Source organism: Neolamprologus multifasciatus, chromosome 9, assembly GCF_963576455.1.
Source record: "Neolamprologus multifasciatus chromosome 9, fNeoMul1.2, whole genome shotgun sequence".
Classification (NCBI taxonomy): Eukaryota; Metazoa; Chordata; class Actinopteri; order Cichliformes; family Cichlidae; genus Neolamprologus; species Neolamprologus multifasciatus.
The window spans coordinates 29,318,791-29,335,946 of record NC_140447.1 but is presented as its reverse complement, the minus strand read 5'-3'; the positions used below and the strand labels follow the sequence as shown (position 1 = coordinate 29,335,946).

Here is a 17,156-nt window from a genome sequence, read left to right as displayed (position 1 = left end):
TTGAGTAATATGTTCTATGACATGGACCTGCTGAATCTGTGGTAAGCCAGAGACGATAGAATTACAATAATCAATATGGGTTATTTTGCTTGTTGTTATTATTTTATTAGCAAAACGAGAATGCATTGATTCATTGTAATATCTGCAAAGATAAATGGAAAGTGTAGCACTGAGAGCCGTGAGAGCACAGTAATTTCAAATTCCTGTTTATGATCTGTGCAAATGGTTTTTGACAATAAAGCTGACTTTGACCTTGACTTTGAAAGACAGTCTATAATAAAAACATTTATTTTACAATTCTTAGAAGTCTGAAAGTCAATATTTGGTATTAGCAAACACCACCGGAACTCTCTTGGGCAAGGTTTGTTATAATTTCTTTAAGTAGTCTTCAGGGATAGTTCTCCAGGCTCCTTAAACAAACAAATCATAACAGCAGTTGCCTCAAGGTGCTTTCATTCCTGTCAAACTGCTTTAAAACAGAAAGAAAAACCAAAACATTGCTCCGAAAACAGTCAGGTACAACATACTGAAAACAAATGACAAAGCAGCTGATGTGCAGCCTGGGGGACTATTGCTCAAGACCACTAAAAGTCTCACTCCTTTAAAGCAAACTAGAAAAACATAAGGATTGATTCTTTTGCACAAGACTGCATCTGGAATCATTAAGTATCTAGTTGTGACATCGAATCGAAACTCACCTTCTATCTTCAAGATGACTTTTGCGTTGTGTTCACCCGCTGAGCTGTTTACGTGACACCTGTACATGCCCCTGTCCTTGAGAACGCTGCGCCTGAGCATCAGGGTGGCATTGCCGCGAGATAGCAGAGGTTGAAAAACGTGGGCCCGTCCACTGAGATGATCGTGATTGAAATACTCCTGATGATTGAAATACTTGTAGACTATTATGTCTTGCCTGAACCATTCAATGGTCTCGTTGCTGCCGGGCTGGAAGCTGCAGGGGAGCAGACAATCCTCCGAAAAAACGCACATCACATTCACATCTGGAGAAGAAGAGTGAAGATGAGAACATGGTGATTTTCATTGAAATGTTTGGGAATGACTCAACATGTTAATTATATGTCATCAGACTAGGAATCCTCTGAAACTGAAGTAACTCAAGTTGAGATACAGCTTGAATTTTTCCTTGTCTATCTTAGTTTATGAAACTGAATAGCTAAAGCTGGGTCCTGCTTATGGAACATGGCCTGAACTTACATGCTGTATAACAATGCACACTACAGACCACCTTCAGACAGCATTACTACAGTCTTTAATGACTTACCAGGACAACATGTTCACCCCTTCACACAAAAACTCAACATGCGCTCAGCAGATTACAACAACCCCAGAAACATTTCAGTATGTTCTCATCCTGCGGTGTCACATAACTCTGTTTTGTCTCAGTGCACTACAGAAACACTTTCTTTTGGCATCTGTGCTTTTATCCAATATTGACCACCAACAGTTCTTCTTTCAGCTGCTCCCCATTGATAATTGGTGGTGACATAAGTTGTACGTTTGTAAGGAGAGTGAGGTGTGGGTGTATTTTGCGTTCGGTGTCTCTTTTATCCCAGGGTTTAATCTTCACTCACTTTTAATTTAGTTTTCAATTGCTGTTTAGGTTTAGGCATAAGAAACAACTTGGTTGGGCCTTGAGAAAAACATAAACGGTCACTATAGTAATCTTCTTTCTTAAAGAAAGGACAAGTTGGGAGACACACCTGCCTCACTAAAGCCATGACATAAAAATAAATAAGCACAAAAGAATAGCACAAGGCTACTAGCACAAAAGAACTGTGCTGGTAGCCTTGAGAAAAATGTGTTATTTTACACAAAACAGGCTGGAAATCTTGCATTAAGTTCAGCACTTTTTCATTTCTGGATCCAAACCAAATTGGTACTTAAAGACCTCTGAAGAGAAACATATGGAAGAAATCTGTAATGATGTTGTTGTCCTTTCATTATTAAGCTGCTCAGGACATGACACATTATTTCCTCAAGTATGATGCAGGTGTTGCCAAAACAACAACAACCATGTCAAATCACTGCATGTAGTTTTTAGAAACAGAAACTGTTTTCAGACAGAATATCCCACTATGTTTTTTTTTAGTTCCTGTTCAGACAAAATATAAGGAAAATGTATATATAAAATGTATATATATATATATATATATACTTTTATATATACATTTTACTTATATTTTGTCTATATATATATATATATATATATATATATATATATATATATATATATATATATATATATATATTTTTTTTTTTTTTAAGTATATATATATATATATATATATATATATATATATATATATTTATATATAAAAGGTTCATAGATGGTACTCCTCTGGTTGACCCTTATTATTTAACCTGTTAAGCACCAGGGGTTTTCTGAGCTTCCCCCTCAAAAATAAAATGCCCAAAATAAATGGAGTATTTCTCTGCAATTACAAACTCTGTGTAAACAGTCTCGGTACCAAAATAAAGCTAACACTTGTGAGCTTTCATCAGAGGTGTAAACAGTTCTGCCAATGTTATTATGTCAAAGTCACTGTGACTCAAACATAGAAAAACTTGATTTTTTATTTCCCTTGCCTAATTTCCTTAAAAGTATTTTATGGCATATAACACCTTTGAAAATATGCTTTGGTTCACATTTAACTCCAGAAAATCATGTAACTGTTCTTTGGTGTCTTTTTGGTGTCTTTGCTTTGTTTGGTGGGTGTAGAAATGGTTTATATGAGATTTTAACAGAGATTCAGAGGTTTCTGTGGCTACTACACATGTTGGGACTTATATTTCTGACTCCGTGTTATAACCGATTAGACGCGATCGCCTCCCTTTTCCCCCCTGTTCTGGGGGGAAAAGGGAGGTACAATAGGGAGGTACAATAGTCAATAGTACAATAGTCAATATTATTCCCACTGCATGGCTGCTGCAATATCCCTTTTAACAGAACTGTATTATATGTGTATTCTTAATTTTATATTTGCTATTTTATTCTGGGGAATGAGTGATTAGTGCAAGCATGTATATGATCTGCTCTGCTGAAACGCTGTGCTCCAATTTCACTGAACAATGCCCAAGTGCAACAACAATAAAGGAGTCCTTATCTTTATGTTCATCTTTTATTTTATTCTTGATATTCATCTTTATCTTTATTATTTCACACCCCTCCAAAGGCCTGCTTTAGGCTTCTCAACTTAGACTAGAAGTACTTCAAGTTTCAGGGAGTGGTGCTTAACTGTGACAGTTAAACGTTACGGTTGAATAACTGTTGAGCTCATGGCATTTGGGTAAGCAGTTTGCAAGAAATTTGCAATGTAATCCTACTTGTTTTCTACGCAGTGACACACAAACACACAGAAGTGATCATATTCTCGTATCTTTTTAAAATAGTGAAACTGATACAAAAAAAAAAAAACTGGGTTACACTCGCAGCTCTGCACTAGTTCACAAGTTCCAAGAAAAAGGTGCTGCTTATCAGATATCGGTATCATTCTGTTGATGTTTAGTTGGTTCAGATTCAAGGTAAACGACAGCCTGGCTCTCTGTATCCTCACCTGATCAAACAAGCCAAACTACAGGGTGGGAAATTTATATGGATACACCGTAATAACATGGGAATGGTTGGTGATATTAAAGTCCTGTTTGTGGCACATTAGTATATGTGAGGGGGCAAACTCCTCAAGATGGGTGGCGACCATGGTGGCCATTTAGAAGTCGGCCATCTTGGATACAACTTTTGTTTTTTCAATAGGAAGAGGGCCATGTGACACATCAAACTTATTGGTAATGTCACAAGAAAAACAATGGTGTGCTTGGTTTCAACATAACTTTATTCTTTCATGAGTTATTTACAAGTTTCTCTTTGTTCACAGCCATTGACATGTCGAAGAGGTTAACACGTGAGGAGCGGATCGAAATTGTGTTCATATCTGGTGAACGCAGTAACCGGGTCATTGCAGCAGATTTCAATGCAAGACACCCCACGAGACCACCCATCTCCCATGCTACAGTTAGCAAACTGCTTGCTAAGTTTCGTGGAACTGGTTCAGTGTTGGATTTGCCAAAATGTGGACGCAAGAAAACTGTCACTAATGAAGAAACATCAGTGGCTGTCCTAGCTTCATTCAGCAAGAGCCCACAGCGTAGCACTCGCCGCATGTCACTGGAGAGTGGCATTAGTCAAACATCCCTTCGGCGGATATTAGCTACTCACAAATAACACCCTTATAAACTCCAGCTACTGCAGCATCTCAACGAGGATGACCCAGATCGGCGCACAGAATTTGCAGAAAGGGGAAAACAAAAATTGGAACAGGACCCTCAGTTCACACAGAAGATTTTGTTCAGTGATGAGGCAAACTTTTACGTGAATGGTGAAGTTAACAAACAAAACCACCGCTATTGGTCTGACACTAACGCACATTGGATGGATCCCTCCAAGACTGTTGGAACAACAAAAGTGATGGTTTGGTGTGGTATATGTGGTACAATGATAGTGGGTCCATTCTTCATCGATGGAAACCTCAAGGCCACTGGATATTTGAAATTGCTACATGATGATGTGTTTTCTTCTTTTTGCACTGAAGCTGGCACGTTCCCTGAGTTTTTCCAGCAAGATGATGCACCACCACATTATGGGTGCCAGGTCCGAGCATTCCTGGATGAACAGTTTCCTGGAAAGTGGATTAGTCATCGTGGGCCAGTTGAATGGCCCCCAAGGTCTCCCGATCTGACCCCCATAGACTTTTATCTTTGGGGTCATCTGAAGGCAATTGTCTATGGTGTGAAGAGACGAGATTTGCAGCACCTGAAACTACGGATACTGAATGCCTGTGCTGGCATTTCTCCTGCGGTGTTGCTATCAGTGTGTGAAGAGTGGGAGAAGAGGGTTGCATTAACAATCCAACACAATGGGCAGCACATTGAACACATTTGGTCACAAGTGGTCAGAAACTTGTAAATAACTCATGAAAGAATAAAGTTACATTGAAACCAAGCACACCATTGTTTTTCTTGTGACATTACCAATAAGTTTGATGTGTCACATGGCCCTCTTCCTATTGAAAAAACAAAAGTTGTATCCAAGATGGCCGACTTCTAAATGGCCACCATGGTCACCACCCATCTTGAGGAATTTGCCCCCTCACATATACTAATGTTCCACAAACAGGACTTTAATATCACCAACCATTCCCATGTTATTACGGTGTATCCATATAAATGGCCCACCCTGTACAATAGGCACACTCACAAAAAAAAACACTCTGGATGAGTTCCATCATCTTTTATTCACTCGCTCATCTCGTTGTCCGAGTCTGGCACATTGAGAGTTTACTCTGTTTTGCGTTAACGTCCTGCATACAGAGGACAAAGTGTTTCACCAAAACCCACATTCATACACATAATACTGCAGAGAAGAAGTATGAACGGCTTAAGGATGAGAGGAAGCAACTTAACTGAAAAATGTTTAATCCCAAAATTTGAAAAGTGTACACTCATTGTGTGATGACGAATTTGCCTCTGATACCATTGTACACAGGTGTTGATGTGCATGTTTAAACAAAGTAGTCAGTGAGAGAGAAAAACAGCCAAGCTTTGGAAATAAAACACCAAAGAGGAGCATCGAGCACTACTGGATCATCACCGGATAAGAAACATTTTATTATCAAATATTCGTGACAGCAGCAGAGCGAGAAACCTGCTGTTCACCAGTGAGACACGATCTTAACACCAATCTTTGAACTGTTTACATAATCTCAAATGCAACCTAAATCTCAATATTACTCTTGTTCAAAACACAAAGTGGGAGTAACAGGAATGTCTTCATTTTCACTCTAATGGCATACAGCCAGTGCAGGCAGGTGGGTATTTCCTGGACAGCAATGAATAGACTGCAGTAATGTTTACCACATGAGGTGACTCAAACAGGAAATCAAACTGCATTCGTGAGAAATACAAGTTTTAAAAAAATAGCCTGTTTCTTGTTCCTACATGCCCTCCTGTCATATACAGTCAGGAAGTTTGAAGACATTCCTGAGATAAGTTTTTTTTTGATACACAAACAGCATTAATAATAAGAACAATGTTAGTGCAGCCAGTGCTAGTAACTCGTCACAACTTAAATGTCTCAGGTTTGTTCATTTTTTATGACTGCTGAGCTGTGATTGGAAGCACAAACAGTTTAACTGGCACTGAGTGGATTCAAAGGGTCATCAGTGAACTCCACAAAAAGCTCAAGAAAACGAGCACGTTGTCTGTTCTCGTTTGTTCTTTTACTGGACACGTACAGTTGCAATACACTTAAGTTTTAAAAACCTGCTCAGTGATCTCCTAAAACAGACCAAAGGCTGCTGTTTTTAATAATATGTCCAGAAACTGGAGGATTTAGTGCATTTGTCCCAGACTGTTTTCTACAGCGGATTAATGCATTTGCATTTAATACTGCTCAAACATGCTGCGTTTATTCATCACCATCAGAAGACCCTGACTATTTGAGAAGAGCACAACTTTTAGTCATGTTACACATCCTTTTTTTCCACAGAGTATTATCATGTAAACATTGTTATCAGCTAATATCTGCCATTTTATTTGTCATTAGCCTGCTGGGAAATAACAGTGGGCGGTGTTTATCTCAGATTCAGATAAACTTTATTAATGCCCAAATAAGGGCAATTTGTTTGCAGCTTACCCACACGACCTACTCTCACACGACCACCAATCACAAACACTGTTCCATGTCAAGACAAACAACTATAAGGTCAATAAATAAACCAATAAATAAATACATTCAAAGAAAGAGTAAACCATAAAATTAAACATCCACAGAAAGATTGATTTAAATGTGTCCTGTCAGTGTTAAGTGATCTAACAGCTGAGGGAATGAAGGATTTTAAGTATCTGTTTGTTCTGCACTGGAATGTAGAACAAACAAAGGGAACGGCAACCTGAGAGCAACTTCCTGAACTCAGATGACAAAACATGTTGCCTGACGATGTGATTTTGGAGGAGGTATTAATAATGCTGCAGAGGGCGTTTCTGTCCTTAATAAATAAAAACACTGAAATTCTTACAGCCTTTTAATTAATGAACAATAGAAGTTACATAAAATGTTCTTATAACATTAACAGAGTCCAGCCTGCTTTACAAATATGTTCTCTGTTGACGCTGTTTCACGATGGACTTTGTGTTCACATCGAACTTTAGTTGATGGTCAAAGACTGAGCCTGAGATATTTATAAGACTGTGCTATCTGGGCGTCCATATCTTGAATTGCATCGGCGTTATACTCAACGTTACAGAGTCAGAAGTCAATAATCATTTCCTTCAGATTTAAGTTCACGTAGCTGTCATTACACCGCTTCACACATTCAGGTAAAACAGGACCAGAACCTTGAAGCAAATGCAAGAGGACAGAAGGACAGCGTCATCAGGAAACTGTTCCCATAAGACGTCAGCTGTCGGTGTGCATAATAAGTAGAAGGCGTGACAGAACATAGCTGTGAGGCAAACTGGAGCTTGACGCAATCCTACTGGACATTTGCTGGGACCTGTTGGACTGTTTCAGTGAGAAAGTTTAAAATCAGCATCAGGTGCTGATCTGAACGTTTAAAAGGGAATGCTCTCCATCAGATGATGAGGCTGAATCTCACTGAAAGCAGAAGAGAAATCAACAAACAGAAGTCCTGAGCTGCTCATAGACTCTGTTTAATATAAAGAGGTTGGCGTCATCCACACTTTGACTTGGCTCATAAACAAATTGCAATGAACTGGTCTGGTCTGAGATCAGCCTTTATTTGAGTTGTTTTGTTTTCGGAGTAGGTATGTTAGTGGATGTCTTCCAGATTGTGGGGAATTGTCCACTATTAAGATACCACTGAAAAACTAAGATGATCAGCAGAGTTCAGAGTGTGCCCACAAATGGCATCAGGACCCGTAGCCTTTCTTAACCCTATAAGACCCAAACTATTAAAAAATACCCAGAAAATTCTGATTTTTTGGAACTGATATGTTTATCAACCCTTATAACAAAATCCACCAAATCATGTTTTGTTTCTTATAGATTTCTTATATATTTTTGTATCACATTTCTTACATTGGGAGTTTTTGATAACAACAATGTTAATTTTAGACAAAAAAAAGTTTTGTCCATAACATTTTGAAATTATGGCAAACATGGATCGTGGTCTCAGAAACTCAGGTATCAAATATGACACTAAGGGCATTATAGGATTAACTTAACCCTCCTAAATAAGGCCGTGATTTTTTCCTGAGATACTGTATCACAGTCTCTTTAAGAAGATTAAGAGGTTGTCTGTGAAGGTTCTCAGTCATTCAGGTCATCGTAGTCAAAGGAGCTTGTAAAGAAAAGCGTCTGGACTGAACAGAGGCGGTGGTTTAGACACCAACTCTCTGCCATCTATAATCCAGTTTGGAGTTCCCTCCCCAGACGCCTTAACGCCCACTCACATCCTGGGCCATCTGACTTCAGGAAATCACATGATAAGGTGGGGCCAGGTTTCACAATGAACTCACCCAAAACTCTGGCTGATTGGGACCCACAACCGCTTTCACACCTTGGCTCAGGCGATTAGAGGATCATCAGGGGGTCCTTTTGTCCCTCTGTGGGGGGAAACTCCCACTGGGTTTAAATCTGGGACTCCCCACCATTTGACCTTAGAACTGAAGAATGGATGAGAGGTGAAACGTCTTCAAGCAACATAAAGAAGTCCAGACGCTTTTCTTTACAAGCTCCTTTGACTAAGATTAAGAGGTTCTTTAAATACAATTGTATTTCCTTACACGTCAGATCTTTCAAGGGAAAAAAGAATGAGATACAATTTATCTGTGTTTGAACTATGTTGTGGGCCTTATCTGACAATTACAATTTATAAAGATATCTTTGCTTTTATTACACAAAAAAGAAAAGCAAATGAGTGTATCCACAGATTCCCATCAACTCTCCCTTAAGTCTGCAGGAATGAGGACATATGACATATGCCAACTACCTGCACCCATTGTACAAACAAAACAACCTCTGAATTTATTTCCTCCTCTGGAAACACCAACGGTTTGTAAAGCTTTGATCAGAACTCCACCTTCCTCATTTCTGAGAAAAGCACCTCCAGTCTACTTTCATTTTTAGTTGCTGTACCCAAGAGTATGCTCAAAGCATGATTGCTGCCTGTTTACTTGGGTGAGATATGACGATCATACCACTGCTCCACATCTGCATTCATGTCCAGATAGAGAAAACAAGGGTTTGAGAACTAGGTGTACCAAACTCAGGAAGTACTGCGGCACACCACAGGCAGAGAGAGATCAGATCCTAAACCTCTTAAAACCATATCTTTTAAAGAGACTGTGGTCATGCAAAGCCAATAAGCTGAATAATTCACAAAAATGTCCAAAAAACACACTAAAGGTCTTCCAAGAATAAGTATCTATAAACACAAGGAAACACAAATATAGAAAAGAAACCCCTTACTATAAATGCTAACAACTTGATCTGGCCAGTAAAAGTGTTTCAAATAGTTCGAGGAAAACTGAGGCTGTGTCCACATGTACATGTGCATTTCATTTTGACAGAAACTGTCTGGTATAAACAATAGTTTCTGAATTCAAATTGGTATTTTAGTCAACTTTTTATTTATTTTTTTTGTCTGGGGGATCAATGCTAACACAGCTCATTTGTATGAATTTTAATAAGACTTAAGGTAAGGGGTGTGGCCACGTTGACTGCCTGCTAGGCTTCATTTCGGCTTCCTGGAGTCAGTGAGCTGGACCTGTATAGTTAGCAGCTCGCTAAACAAGTTTGCTAGCATTAGCCAACACGCTTTCACTCAGGCTGTGGTCTAAATCTGCAGATTGCTCTATTTCAAATGTGTAGACCAAAAACCAATGGATGCCTCTGTCCATCGTTTATATGCAGTCTGTACAACTAAAAACTTCATTGGAAAACTTGTCTGGAAGAACTGCATCAGTAGGATTCAGTACACACTTTGTAAAACATCCCACGTGGATGACAGGATTAAAGTTGGGGAAGTTGAAAGAGGGTGGGTGCTCGAGCGTAGTACAGATTGCCTAATTATCCTGCTCAGAGATGGCTTTTACTCTCCCTGTTTTAGGACAGGTCTGAGCCAAACCTGGAATCAGGTCACTGGATTGTGCCAGGAGATTATTATTATTTGTTTGTTTATTTGGGGGATTTTTCTCAAATTCAAATCCATGTGTTTGCAAAATTGTGCGACAGTTACTGCCACTGCAGCATTTGAATAACTAGAGGGATTAATCGTTGCTTTATCACTTGAGTGTTTCTTTCATCCCCCTCTCCACCTTGGGCAGTATTATGATGGAATCTGCTGGCTCATGCTGCTGCTTTTTTGACTCCTTCTTCCTTTTCTTGTAAATTTCCACTTTGGCAGCAGCAGCAGCTGCAGCAGCAGCAGCGTACTGATTCAGACTGCTGACTCATACCTGTGCAATGTAGCAGGCAGCTTTCCTGCGTGAATGCTCAGTGATATCAAAGCCGGCTCCTGTCACACAGGGAAATGACATTTTGTGCCCTTGCTAAAATGTTTGCAGTGAAGCAAATATGTTATCTTCAAAGGGTGAAAATGGACTTCATACATGCATTTACTGAATGAAATAAACACTCAGCCTAATATAATTACGCATGTTAACTGATAGGTGAGCAGATTAAAACATTAAATGGGATTACAAATATTAGCATTATTTCCCCTCCACCTTGAACTTGCTTGTAAAATCTGATGAGTCAAGCCTTAAAAGTCTATTTCACAGTTCACACTATTCATATTCTTAGTTTTTAGATAGAAGAACTCATCTAATGTGTTGTCTGTATTTTTCTTTTAAATAACAAATCATCATATCTCAGTTAAGGCCAATAGCTTTTGGCTTCAGTTACATGTGGCCCTCTAAAGCCTCGCTGCCTGCTTACTCAGTCAGTGTGGCAGTTCAGCGAGGGAGGCAGAAATGAAGCAATCCAGAACTGAAAACTAGAAACTAAAACTGTCAGATCAATGAAACCTATAAGTCACGTAAACTACAAGTACAGACAAAGTTGTGACATTTGGTGAGGGGTGTGCCACAGGTCCCAACCTCTCCCTCTGAAATGTTTGTGGTGATATGATTCTGCAGAAGTATTTTTTTTCTTTTGGATGCTTGAAGTAGATAAGGACTGCAAATATTACTTTAAGCACTTTTCAAAGCAGTTATTCAAATTTGCGAAGCCTTACATAGTGGAACCTTCCTCTTACGTCCCCTGTATGAAGTCACAGGAGGGCTGTAGACTCAATGTTTTCTCCATCAACTTTCTACAATTAGTTTCTGGTCAGATAGTCTGATTTTCAGCTGGGTGTAAAGACAGAATAGAAAAGCTACTTTGAGCTCTGAGGCAATACACAATATTTTTAAATCAAGGGAAAAGCATCCACTTTGATATAGACGGCTCGGACGATGTTTACGAGCTCCTTCAGCTAGTAACAGCCAATCCCAGCAGACCACTGACACCAGCCAGCTAACAAACCAAATTTTGCTCACTGTCAGTTAAACTTCCTGCCTTCCTCCAAAGAGGAAGACAAATCAACTTGACCTTTTCGTAAAGTTCAGTTTGGGGAAGAGAACATGCTTCTCTTAGAAACGCAGCTAGCTGTTAAAATCTCAGCTGCGTCATTTTCTGTTTCCTTTCCAAGTTAGTCTCTTCAGACCAGATTAAAACCTTGCAGATGTCAGCAGCGAAGTCACAGATTGAAAAGTGATCTCAGAAGTTAGCAATGTTGCTATGAGCTGTTCGAACTGTTTCCCCTGTAAGTTCAGCTGCTCGTTCACTTGCTGTGGCCGGATTCTTTCTGATGTCACAATTTAACTGAGAGGAAAAAACTTGAATCTGCTGCCTGACTAATCCAAGAGTTTCCTTTTCCAAGAAGAAAAGGATGACAGGATTAAGATGCATTCATTCATTCATTCTGTTTCTTCTTAACAAACTGGATCTGTGTGTCAGGTGCTGCAAAGAAACCCTTCAGTCCTTTAATCCGTGTGAGTGGATCAGATGAAATGAAACAGACAAAGAGGCGTTTGTGTCTTACCTGGGGTTTTGTCCTGTGTGGTGAAGCTGATCCAGAGGAGGAAACAAGCCCAGGTGTATATCGCTGACATGATTTCCTTTCAGCTATGCACATTTAAAACGCAAGCAGACACACACACATACAGAGTGATGACACAGAGAAAAGTATTCAGACAGGCCTTCAGTCCAAAATCCTTCCACTGAGTGATTCCAGCCAAATTTTGCCACTCTTCTTTTTTTCCTTTCAGCAGTTTTTTCCTTGAATCTCTCTGGGTGGTTCGGTGTAACACAAGTACTAGGGAAACGCAGGAGAAAAGGCATAATTAGAGAAGCATTCATGATAACACGGAAACAAAAAGATACAGAGTGGAAAACGTGACAGAACATGTTTTTAGGGAAGAAATTCAGGTTTGATGTTTTGATTTTATTTATTCAGCACATTTCTTCACAAATTAATTCCACACAGTAGCTCATCTACAAGAAATGGGACATAAACAAGCAGTGAAATGTGCTGTTTCAAAAAAGTTCAGAGCTTTTTCCACATTAATAATCCCCCTTTAAACTAAACGGGCTGTGACTATACCTCAAGTTAAACTCAGCCTTGTGAAAGCTGGTTTAGACGAGTAAGATGGGCAAAGCAATAACCAGTTGTGTTTTGGTGGGGATCTAATTTGGCATTGGCAGGTTTATACTAGAGATGGACCGATCCGATATTACGTATCGGTATCGGTCCGATACTGACCCAAATTACTGGATCGGATATCGGTGAGAAATAAAAAATGTAATCCGATCCATTAAATATCAAAAAAGCACCTCACAAAACTTGCGACACGGCGTAACTCGGCTCATAACTGTAGCACGTCGCAGCAGTATGCATCACGTGATAGAGCAGCTGTGTGTATTTGTAGCCTTGCTAGCAAACCAGCATTTCATCTCCGAGGAAGTTATCCCAGAGAGAAGTAAAGCAAGTGTGTAAGTTCATCTCTGAATGTCTGTAAAGCATTCCCACGTTAAGCTTAACAACACATATATGGAGCGACTGCCTCTCTCTCTCCCTCTCCTGCTGCTGCTTCAATCGTGAAACTGCTTAATGATCAGCTGATCGGCTTTTCTGTCGCGAGTCCGTCTCTCTTGTTTGTTTTTGGCCCACTTCTCACCAGAAAGAGGAAACCAGCGGCTGAACAACAGCAGCACGTTTAAGCTTGATAAGCTGTTGTTAGAATTTATTTAATATTACTTTCTACACCAGGATCCTTTTCTAGCAGCTGACCGCTGGTAACTGTGCAGGGGCGGATCTAGCAAAGTGTAGCCAGGGGGGGCCGATAGGGCATGAACAGGCAAAAGGGGGCACAAAGACATACTTTTCTTTCTTATTCTCATTTAAAATGTCTAGCTTTTAATAAATAATTATCTGACTCTTACACCCAAAGTTTTAATCTGATGTAAAATATATAGAAGTCCATTACTGTATATAGTAACTGTTAAGTCTAATATAGTAAGCTATACTACTTTTTCCTTCGGGAAGATACCATCCGTGCAGTCTACAATTCTGTTGAAGAAAGATGTTGAATCTATTTAATTATTCTTGAAAAATAATTTATTTTTGTGCATTTTCCCCGCATCAAATTAATTTTGATTACATCGATTAAGCATCATGAGGTGGAGGGTGGTTCCCTTTTTTTTTTTGCTGGGAGTTTGCAACCCTATTAGTATAGTACTCATACCAGAATAGGGAGGATGGAGCAGGTTTAAGTTTATTAGATTGATCAGTATTGCTGAACTATGAAATATTTTGGGCGCAGTGTATTTTTTACATACAGGTTTAACAGAATAGCTTTAGTGTTGTTATTTATTTGAACTTGAGTATAAACTTATACAAAATGCAGCAAGATATTAAAAAAACGTTTTATTGATTAAAAAACACACTATATCGGATTCGTATCGGTATCGGCAGATATCCAAATTTATGGTATCGGTATCGGACATAAAAAAGTGGTATCGTGCCATCTCTAGTTTATACCAGTGCCAGTGTGGTTTCTATTACTCTTTGAACTCTAAATTTGTTTTGTTTGGGCATTCTCATGTTACAAAAAAGAAGCTTACCAGACAAATAAAGTGAGGAGTCCAAAACCTACCATAAAACCCACTACCCATTCACCTCACTGTGAACCAGAGGTGATTCATTGCATTTGTAGACACAGAGTCACTGCAGAAGCAGTGAAGTGGCTCAGTAATGAGAGAGTTAATTTCTAAACAGTTGGAGCTCATCAAAGAGTGCAGGTTGCACTCCCTCCAAAACGACGCCATGCACATTGTGAGCACAAGTATCCAGCGAGGCATCTGGATCCAGGCTTGCTTCTTTAGATCAACAGGTAATCTCTCCCAGTTTTTCTTTTTGCAGTTTGATATGTATTTGATATTTATTCGACATAAGAAGCTAAGTTCAAAATTTTCCTTATCTTTTAATGGTAAAGAAAACTGCAAATGGTTTCACAAGCTGAGCAGAGCTGAGACATTTGTGTGGAAATCTGGCCACAACTGTTTTTAGTCATCTTACAAACAAACCGACGAACTAAATCAATCAAGACGTAAAGTACCGTCAGTCACCTGACCTTCTAAAATAAACGTTTTTAACCTTTTACCAATATAAACACAGAAAACATGAACATAGACAAAAGTGCATCATTTCAAATTAAGTGTGCACAGAAGAGACGTTTAAAAAAATCCAAATGCCATGTTTATAGAATTTAACAATAGTTCACCTGTCATCATTGCCCAGCTACAAAGTGTCTCATATCTTATCTCACATCTAGGATGCTATGGTGCGCTGGCTGATTAGTTTTATGAATGAAGATAATGGACATATTATTATAGTCTTGTTTCAAAGCTGCTCTTAAATTACATAAATCGTTTTTTTGTTTTCCACACAGACACAGAAAGCTCAAAGTTTAGCTTCTCTTAGGCTTCAGAGTTGTCACAAAGTCCTTAATGTGTGAAAAAAACTTGGCAGATGTGGTTCTAGTGTCTATATATGTGCAATAAATGATAGAAAAATAAAGCAACAAGTACTTACAGGAATTTCCAGGCATCAACAGTAAACCTTATTTTAGCATTAGTCCAAAAAGTCAACTTTGTAAAGAGGTGAAGCCTGTCAGAGAAGTGGTGATGAATCAGTGGGAAAGCAGGGAAACACCAACCCCGGTGACTTACGGTGACTCAGCTCCAGTTCAGATGAAATCCAGCAGAAAGAGGAAGAGATGGAGGGCAAAGGAAGAACCGAGCTGATCTGAGCCTCCTGCCTCCAGAGACTGAGCGTTAGCTTGACCGGCTCAACAGGTTATCCAGAGAATAGGCTGAACACAGACACACTCACACACGGAGGCACACTTTTCACCCTTCACACAGCACCGTCAGACACACACCCTCTGAATGGGTGGAGTTTGGTTGTAATTGGCAAAACACACACAAACACACACATCACACATGCACACAGGCTCACACACACAGGCACACAAGACCCTCGCTGCAATTTCTCTGCTTCTGCTGGCACAAAATGTCAGAGGGGTTTGTTTTCAAAGTGCAGAGCTGTTTTAGTGGGTGTGCTGTACCATGTGCTATGTGATGTATGCCAAAACGTCCAACCGTTTGACACCTGCTGAGGCAAAGACACACAGAGAAGCTGCAGTGCAGCCCCTGAATGTTTGCTTCTAATTCTGGGCTCCAGTCTCGAAACAGAGCATCGAGGAGACACAGGATTTACATTTATTGCTCTTGTTAAAATAAAGTTTCATATAATGATCTCAGTGTATGAACAGGTGATCCATGTAATCCAAAGTATGAGTCTTAGAGCTGCTGCAAATGCTCCATTTAAAATGATTTTTCTGCTCATGGCTCTGTATGATGTCATAGAGAGGGGATCTCCCTAATATGGCCACTTCAGACACACACACACACACACACACACACACACACACCTTCTGTTCTGTTTAGATGAGATGGAGAAAAGCAAGCATGAAGCTTGAGGAATAAGAACAATGTGGCCGTGAGCAGAGGAACCCCACACACCTGCTGCTCAAACTTCTGTTTGTAAGCCACGGCCAATCAGAGGACGAGGATGGGCTTAAAAAGACGTGAGGTAAGCAGCTTGTTTCTGACAGAGGACAAACTAAAGGGGCTTCACTCAGACCTGGATTTCAGACAGTTCTTTTATACTCTTGACTCTTTATGATGTTGTATGACGTTCTGTTTGTGAGAGGCAGCCAATCAGAACAAGGCTGGCTTTAAGGGAGATGTGTCAAACTGACAGGGTTCAACAAGGCCCAGTAGAAGATAAACAGAGATTATTTTGAAGCATAGTGCTAAGCTACAGTAGAGTGCAAAGAATGAAAAAATGTAGGTGGAAAGAAATCCCTTTTAAATGTACTTTTAAGTCCTATTGTTTGCAGATACACTTGTGCGCTTGTCTTTTTACAGAAACACACTTACTCACAGTCACACCTGGAAACTGGACACCGGCACAGCGAGCTCCTCTGCAGAGTAGGGCTCCTGTTTCATGGGATAAAGGCAGGTAAGTGGTAATAAGTGGTGATAAAGTTCTTTTCCTTTGTCTCTTGTGCTATTTACGAATAGTTAAGAAACCTTAATCTGCATTGTGAACAGTTTCAAAGACGAACTGTCTGAACAAGTGCAGTCAGGCAGCAATTACCATATATCATAATCCATACATGTGCCCGGGCATGTCTTTTGAAAAGTCGTTCTCCAATACACACAGCTGTTATCACTGGTTAAATCCTGTTAACCTGTTTATTGTGAGTATTGGATGTCATTAAAACATGCAGAGTGTGCATGGAAATGTTGATGAATGTGATTTAATGCGATGGATTAGATTAAAAAAAGATTCAGATGAGATCAGATTCTGAAAAAAAGGCAGAGCTGTCATTACAATCATGTTTGTTGTTAGTTAATATAATTAAATGTGTCTGGAAATCCACAGAGAGAGTCTCAAAGTGGGCCCTTCTTCAAATTCAGCACCATCTTTATGTTTTATCATATGCTG

At 39.5% G+C, this 17,156-nt stretch overlaps 1 protein-coding gene across 1 annotated transcript in view; it reads left to right on the top strand.

Moving 5' to 3' along the window:
• The first annotated feature begins 16,297 nt into the window (after positions 1-16,297).
• The window catches only part of LOC146511777 (gamma-aminobutyric acid receptor subunit rho-3-like), a 36,725-nt gene continuing 35,866 nt past the window's right edge, over positions 16,298-17,156 (top strand). Inside the window, exon 1 of the mRNA XM_085172434.1 lies at positions 16,298-16,667. Within this exon, the coding sequence (XP_085028560.1) occupies positions 16,483-16,667 (185 nt within the window). The 5' untranslated portion in view covers positions 16,298-16,482. The remainder of the gene's footprint in view (positions 16,668-17,156) is intronic.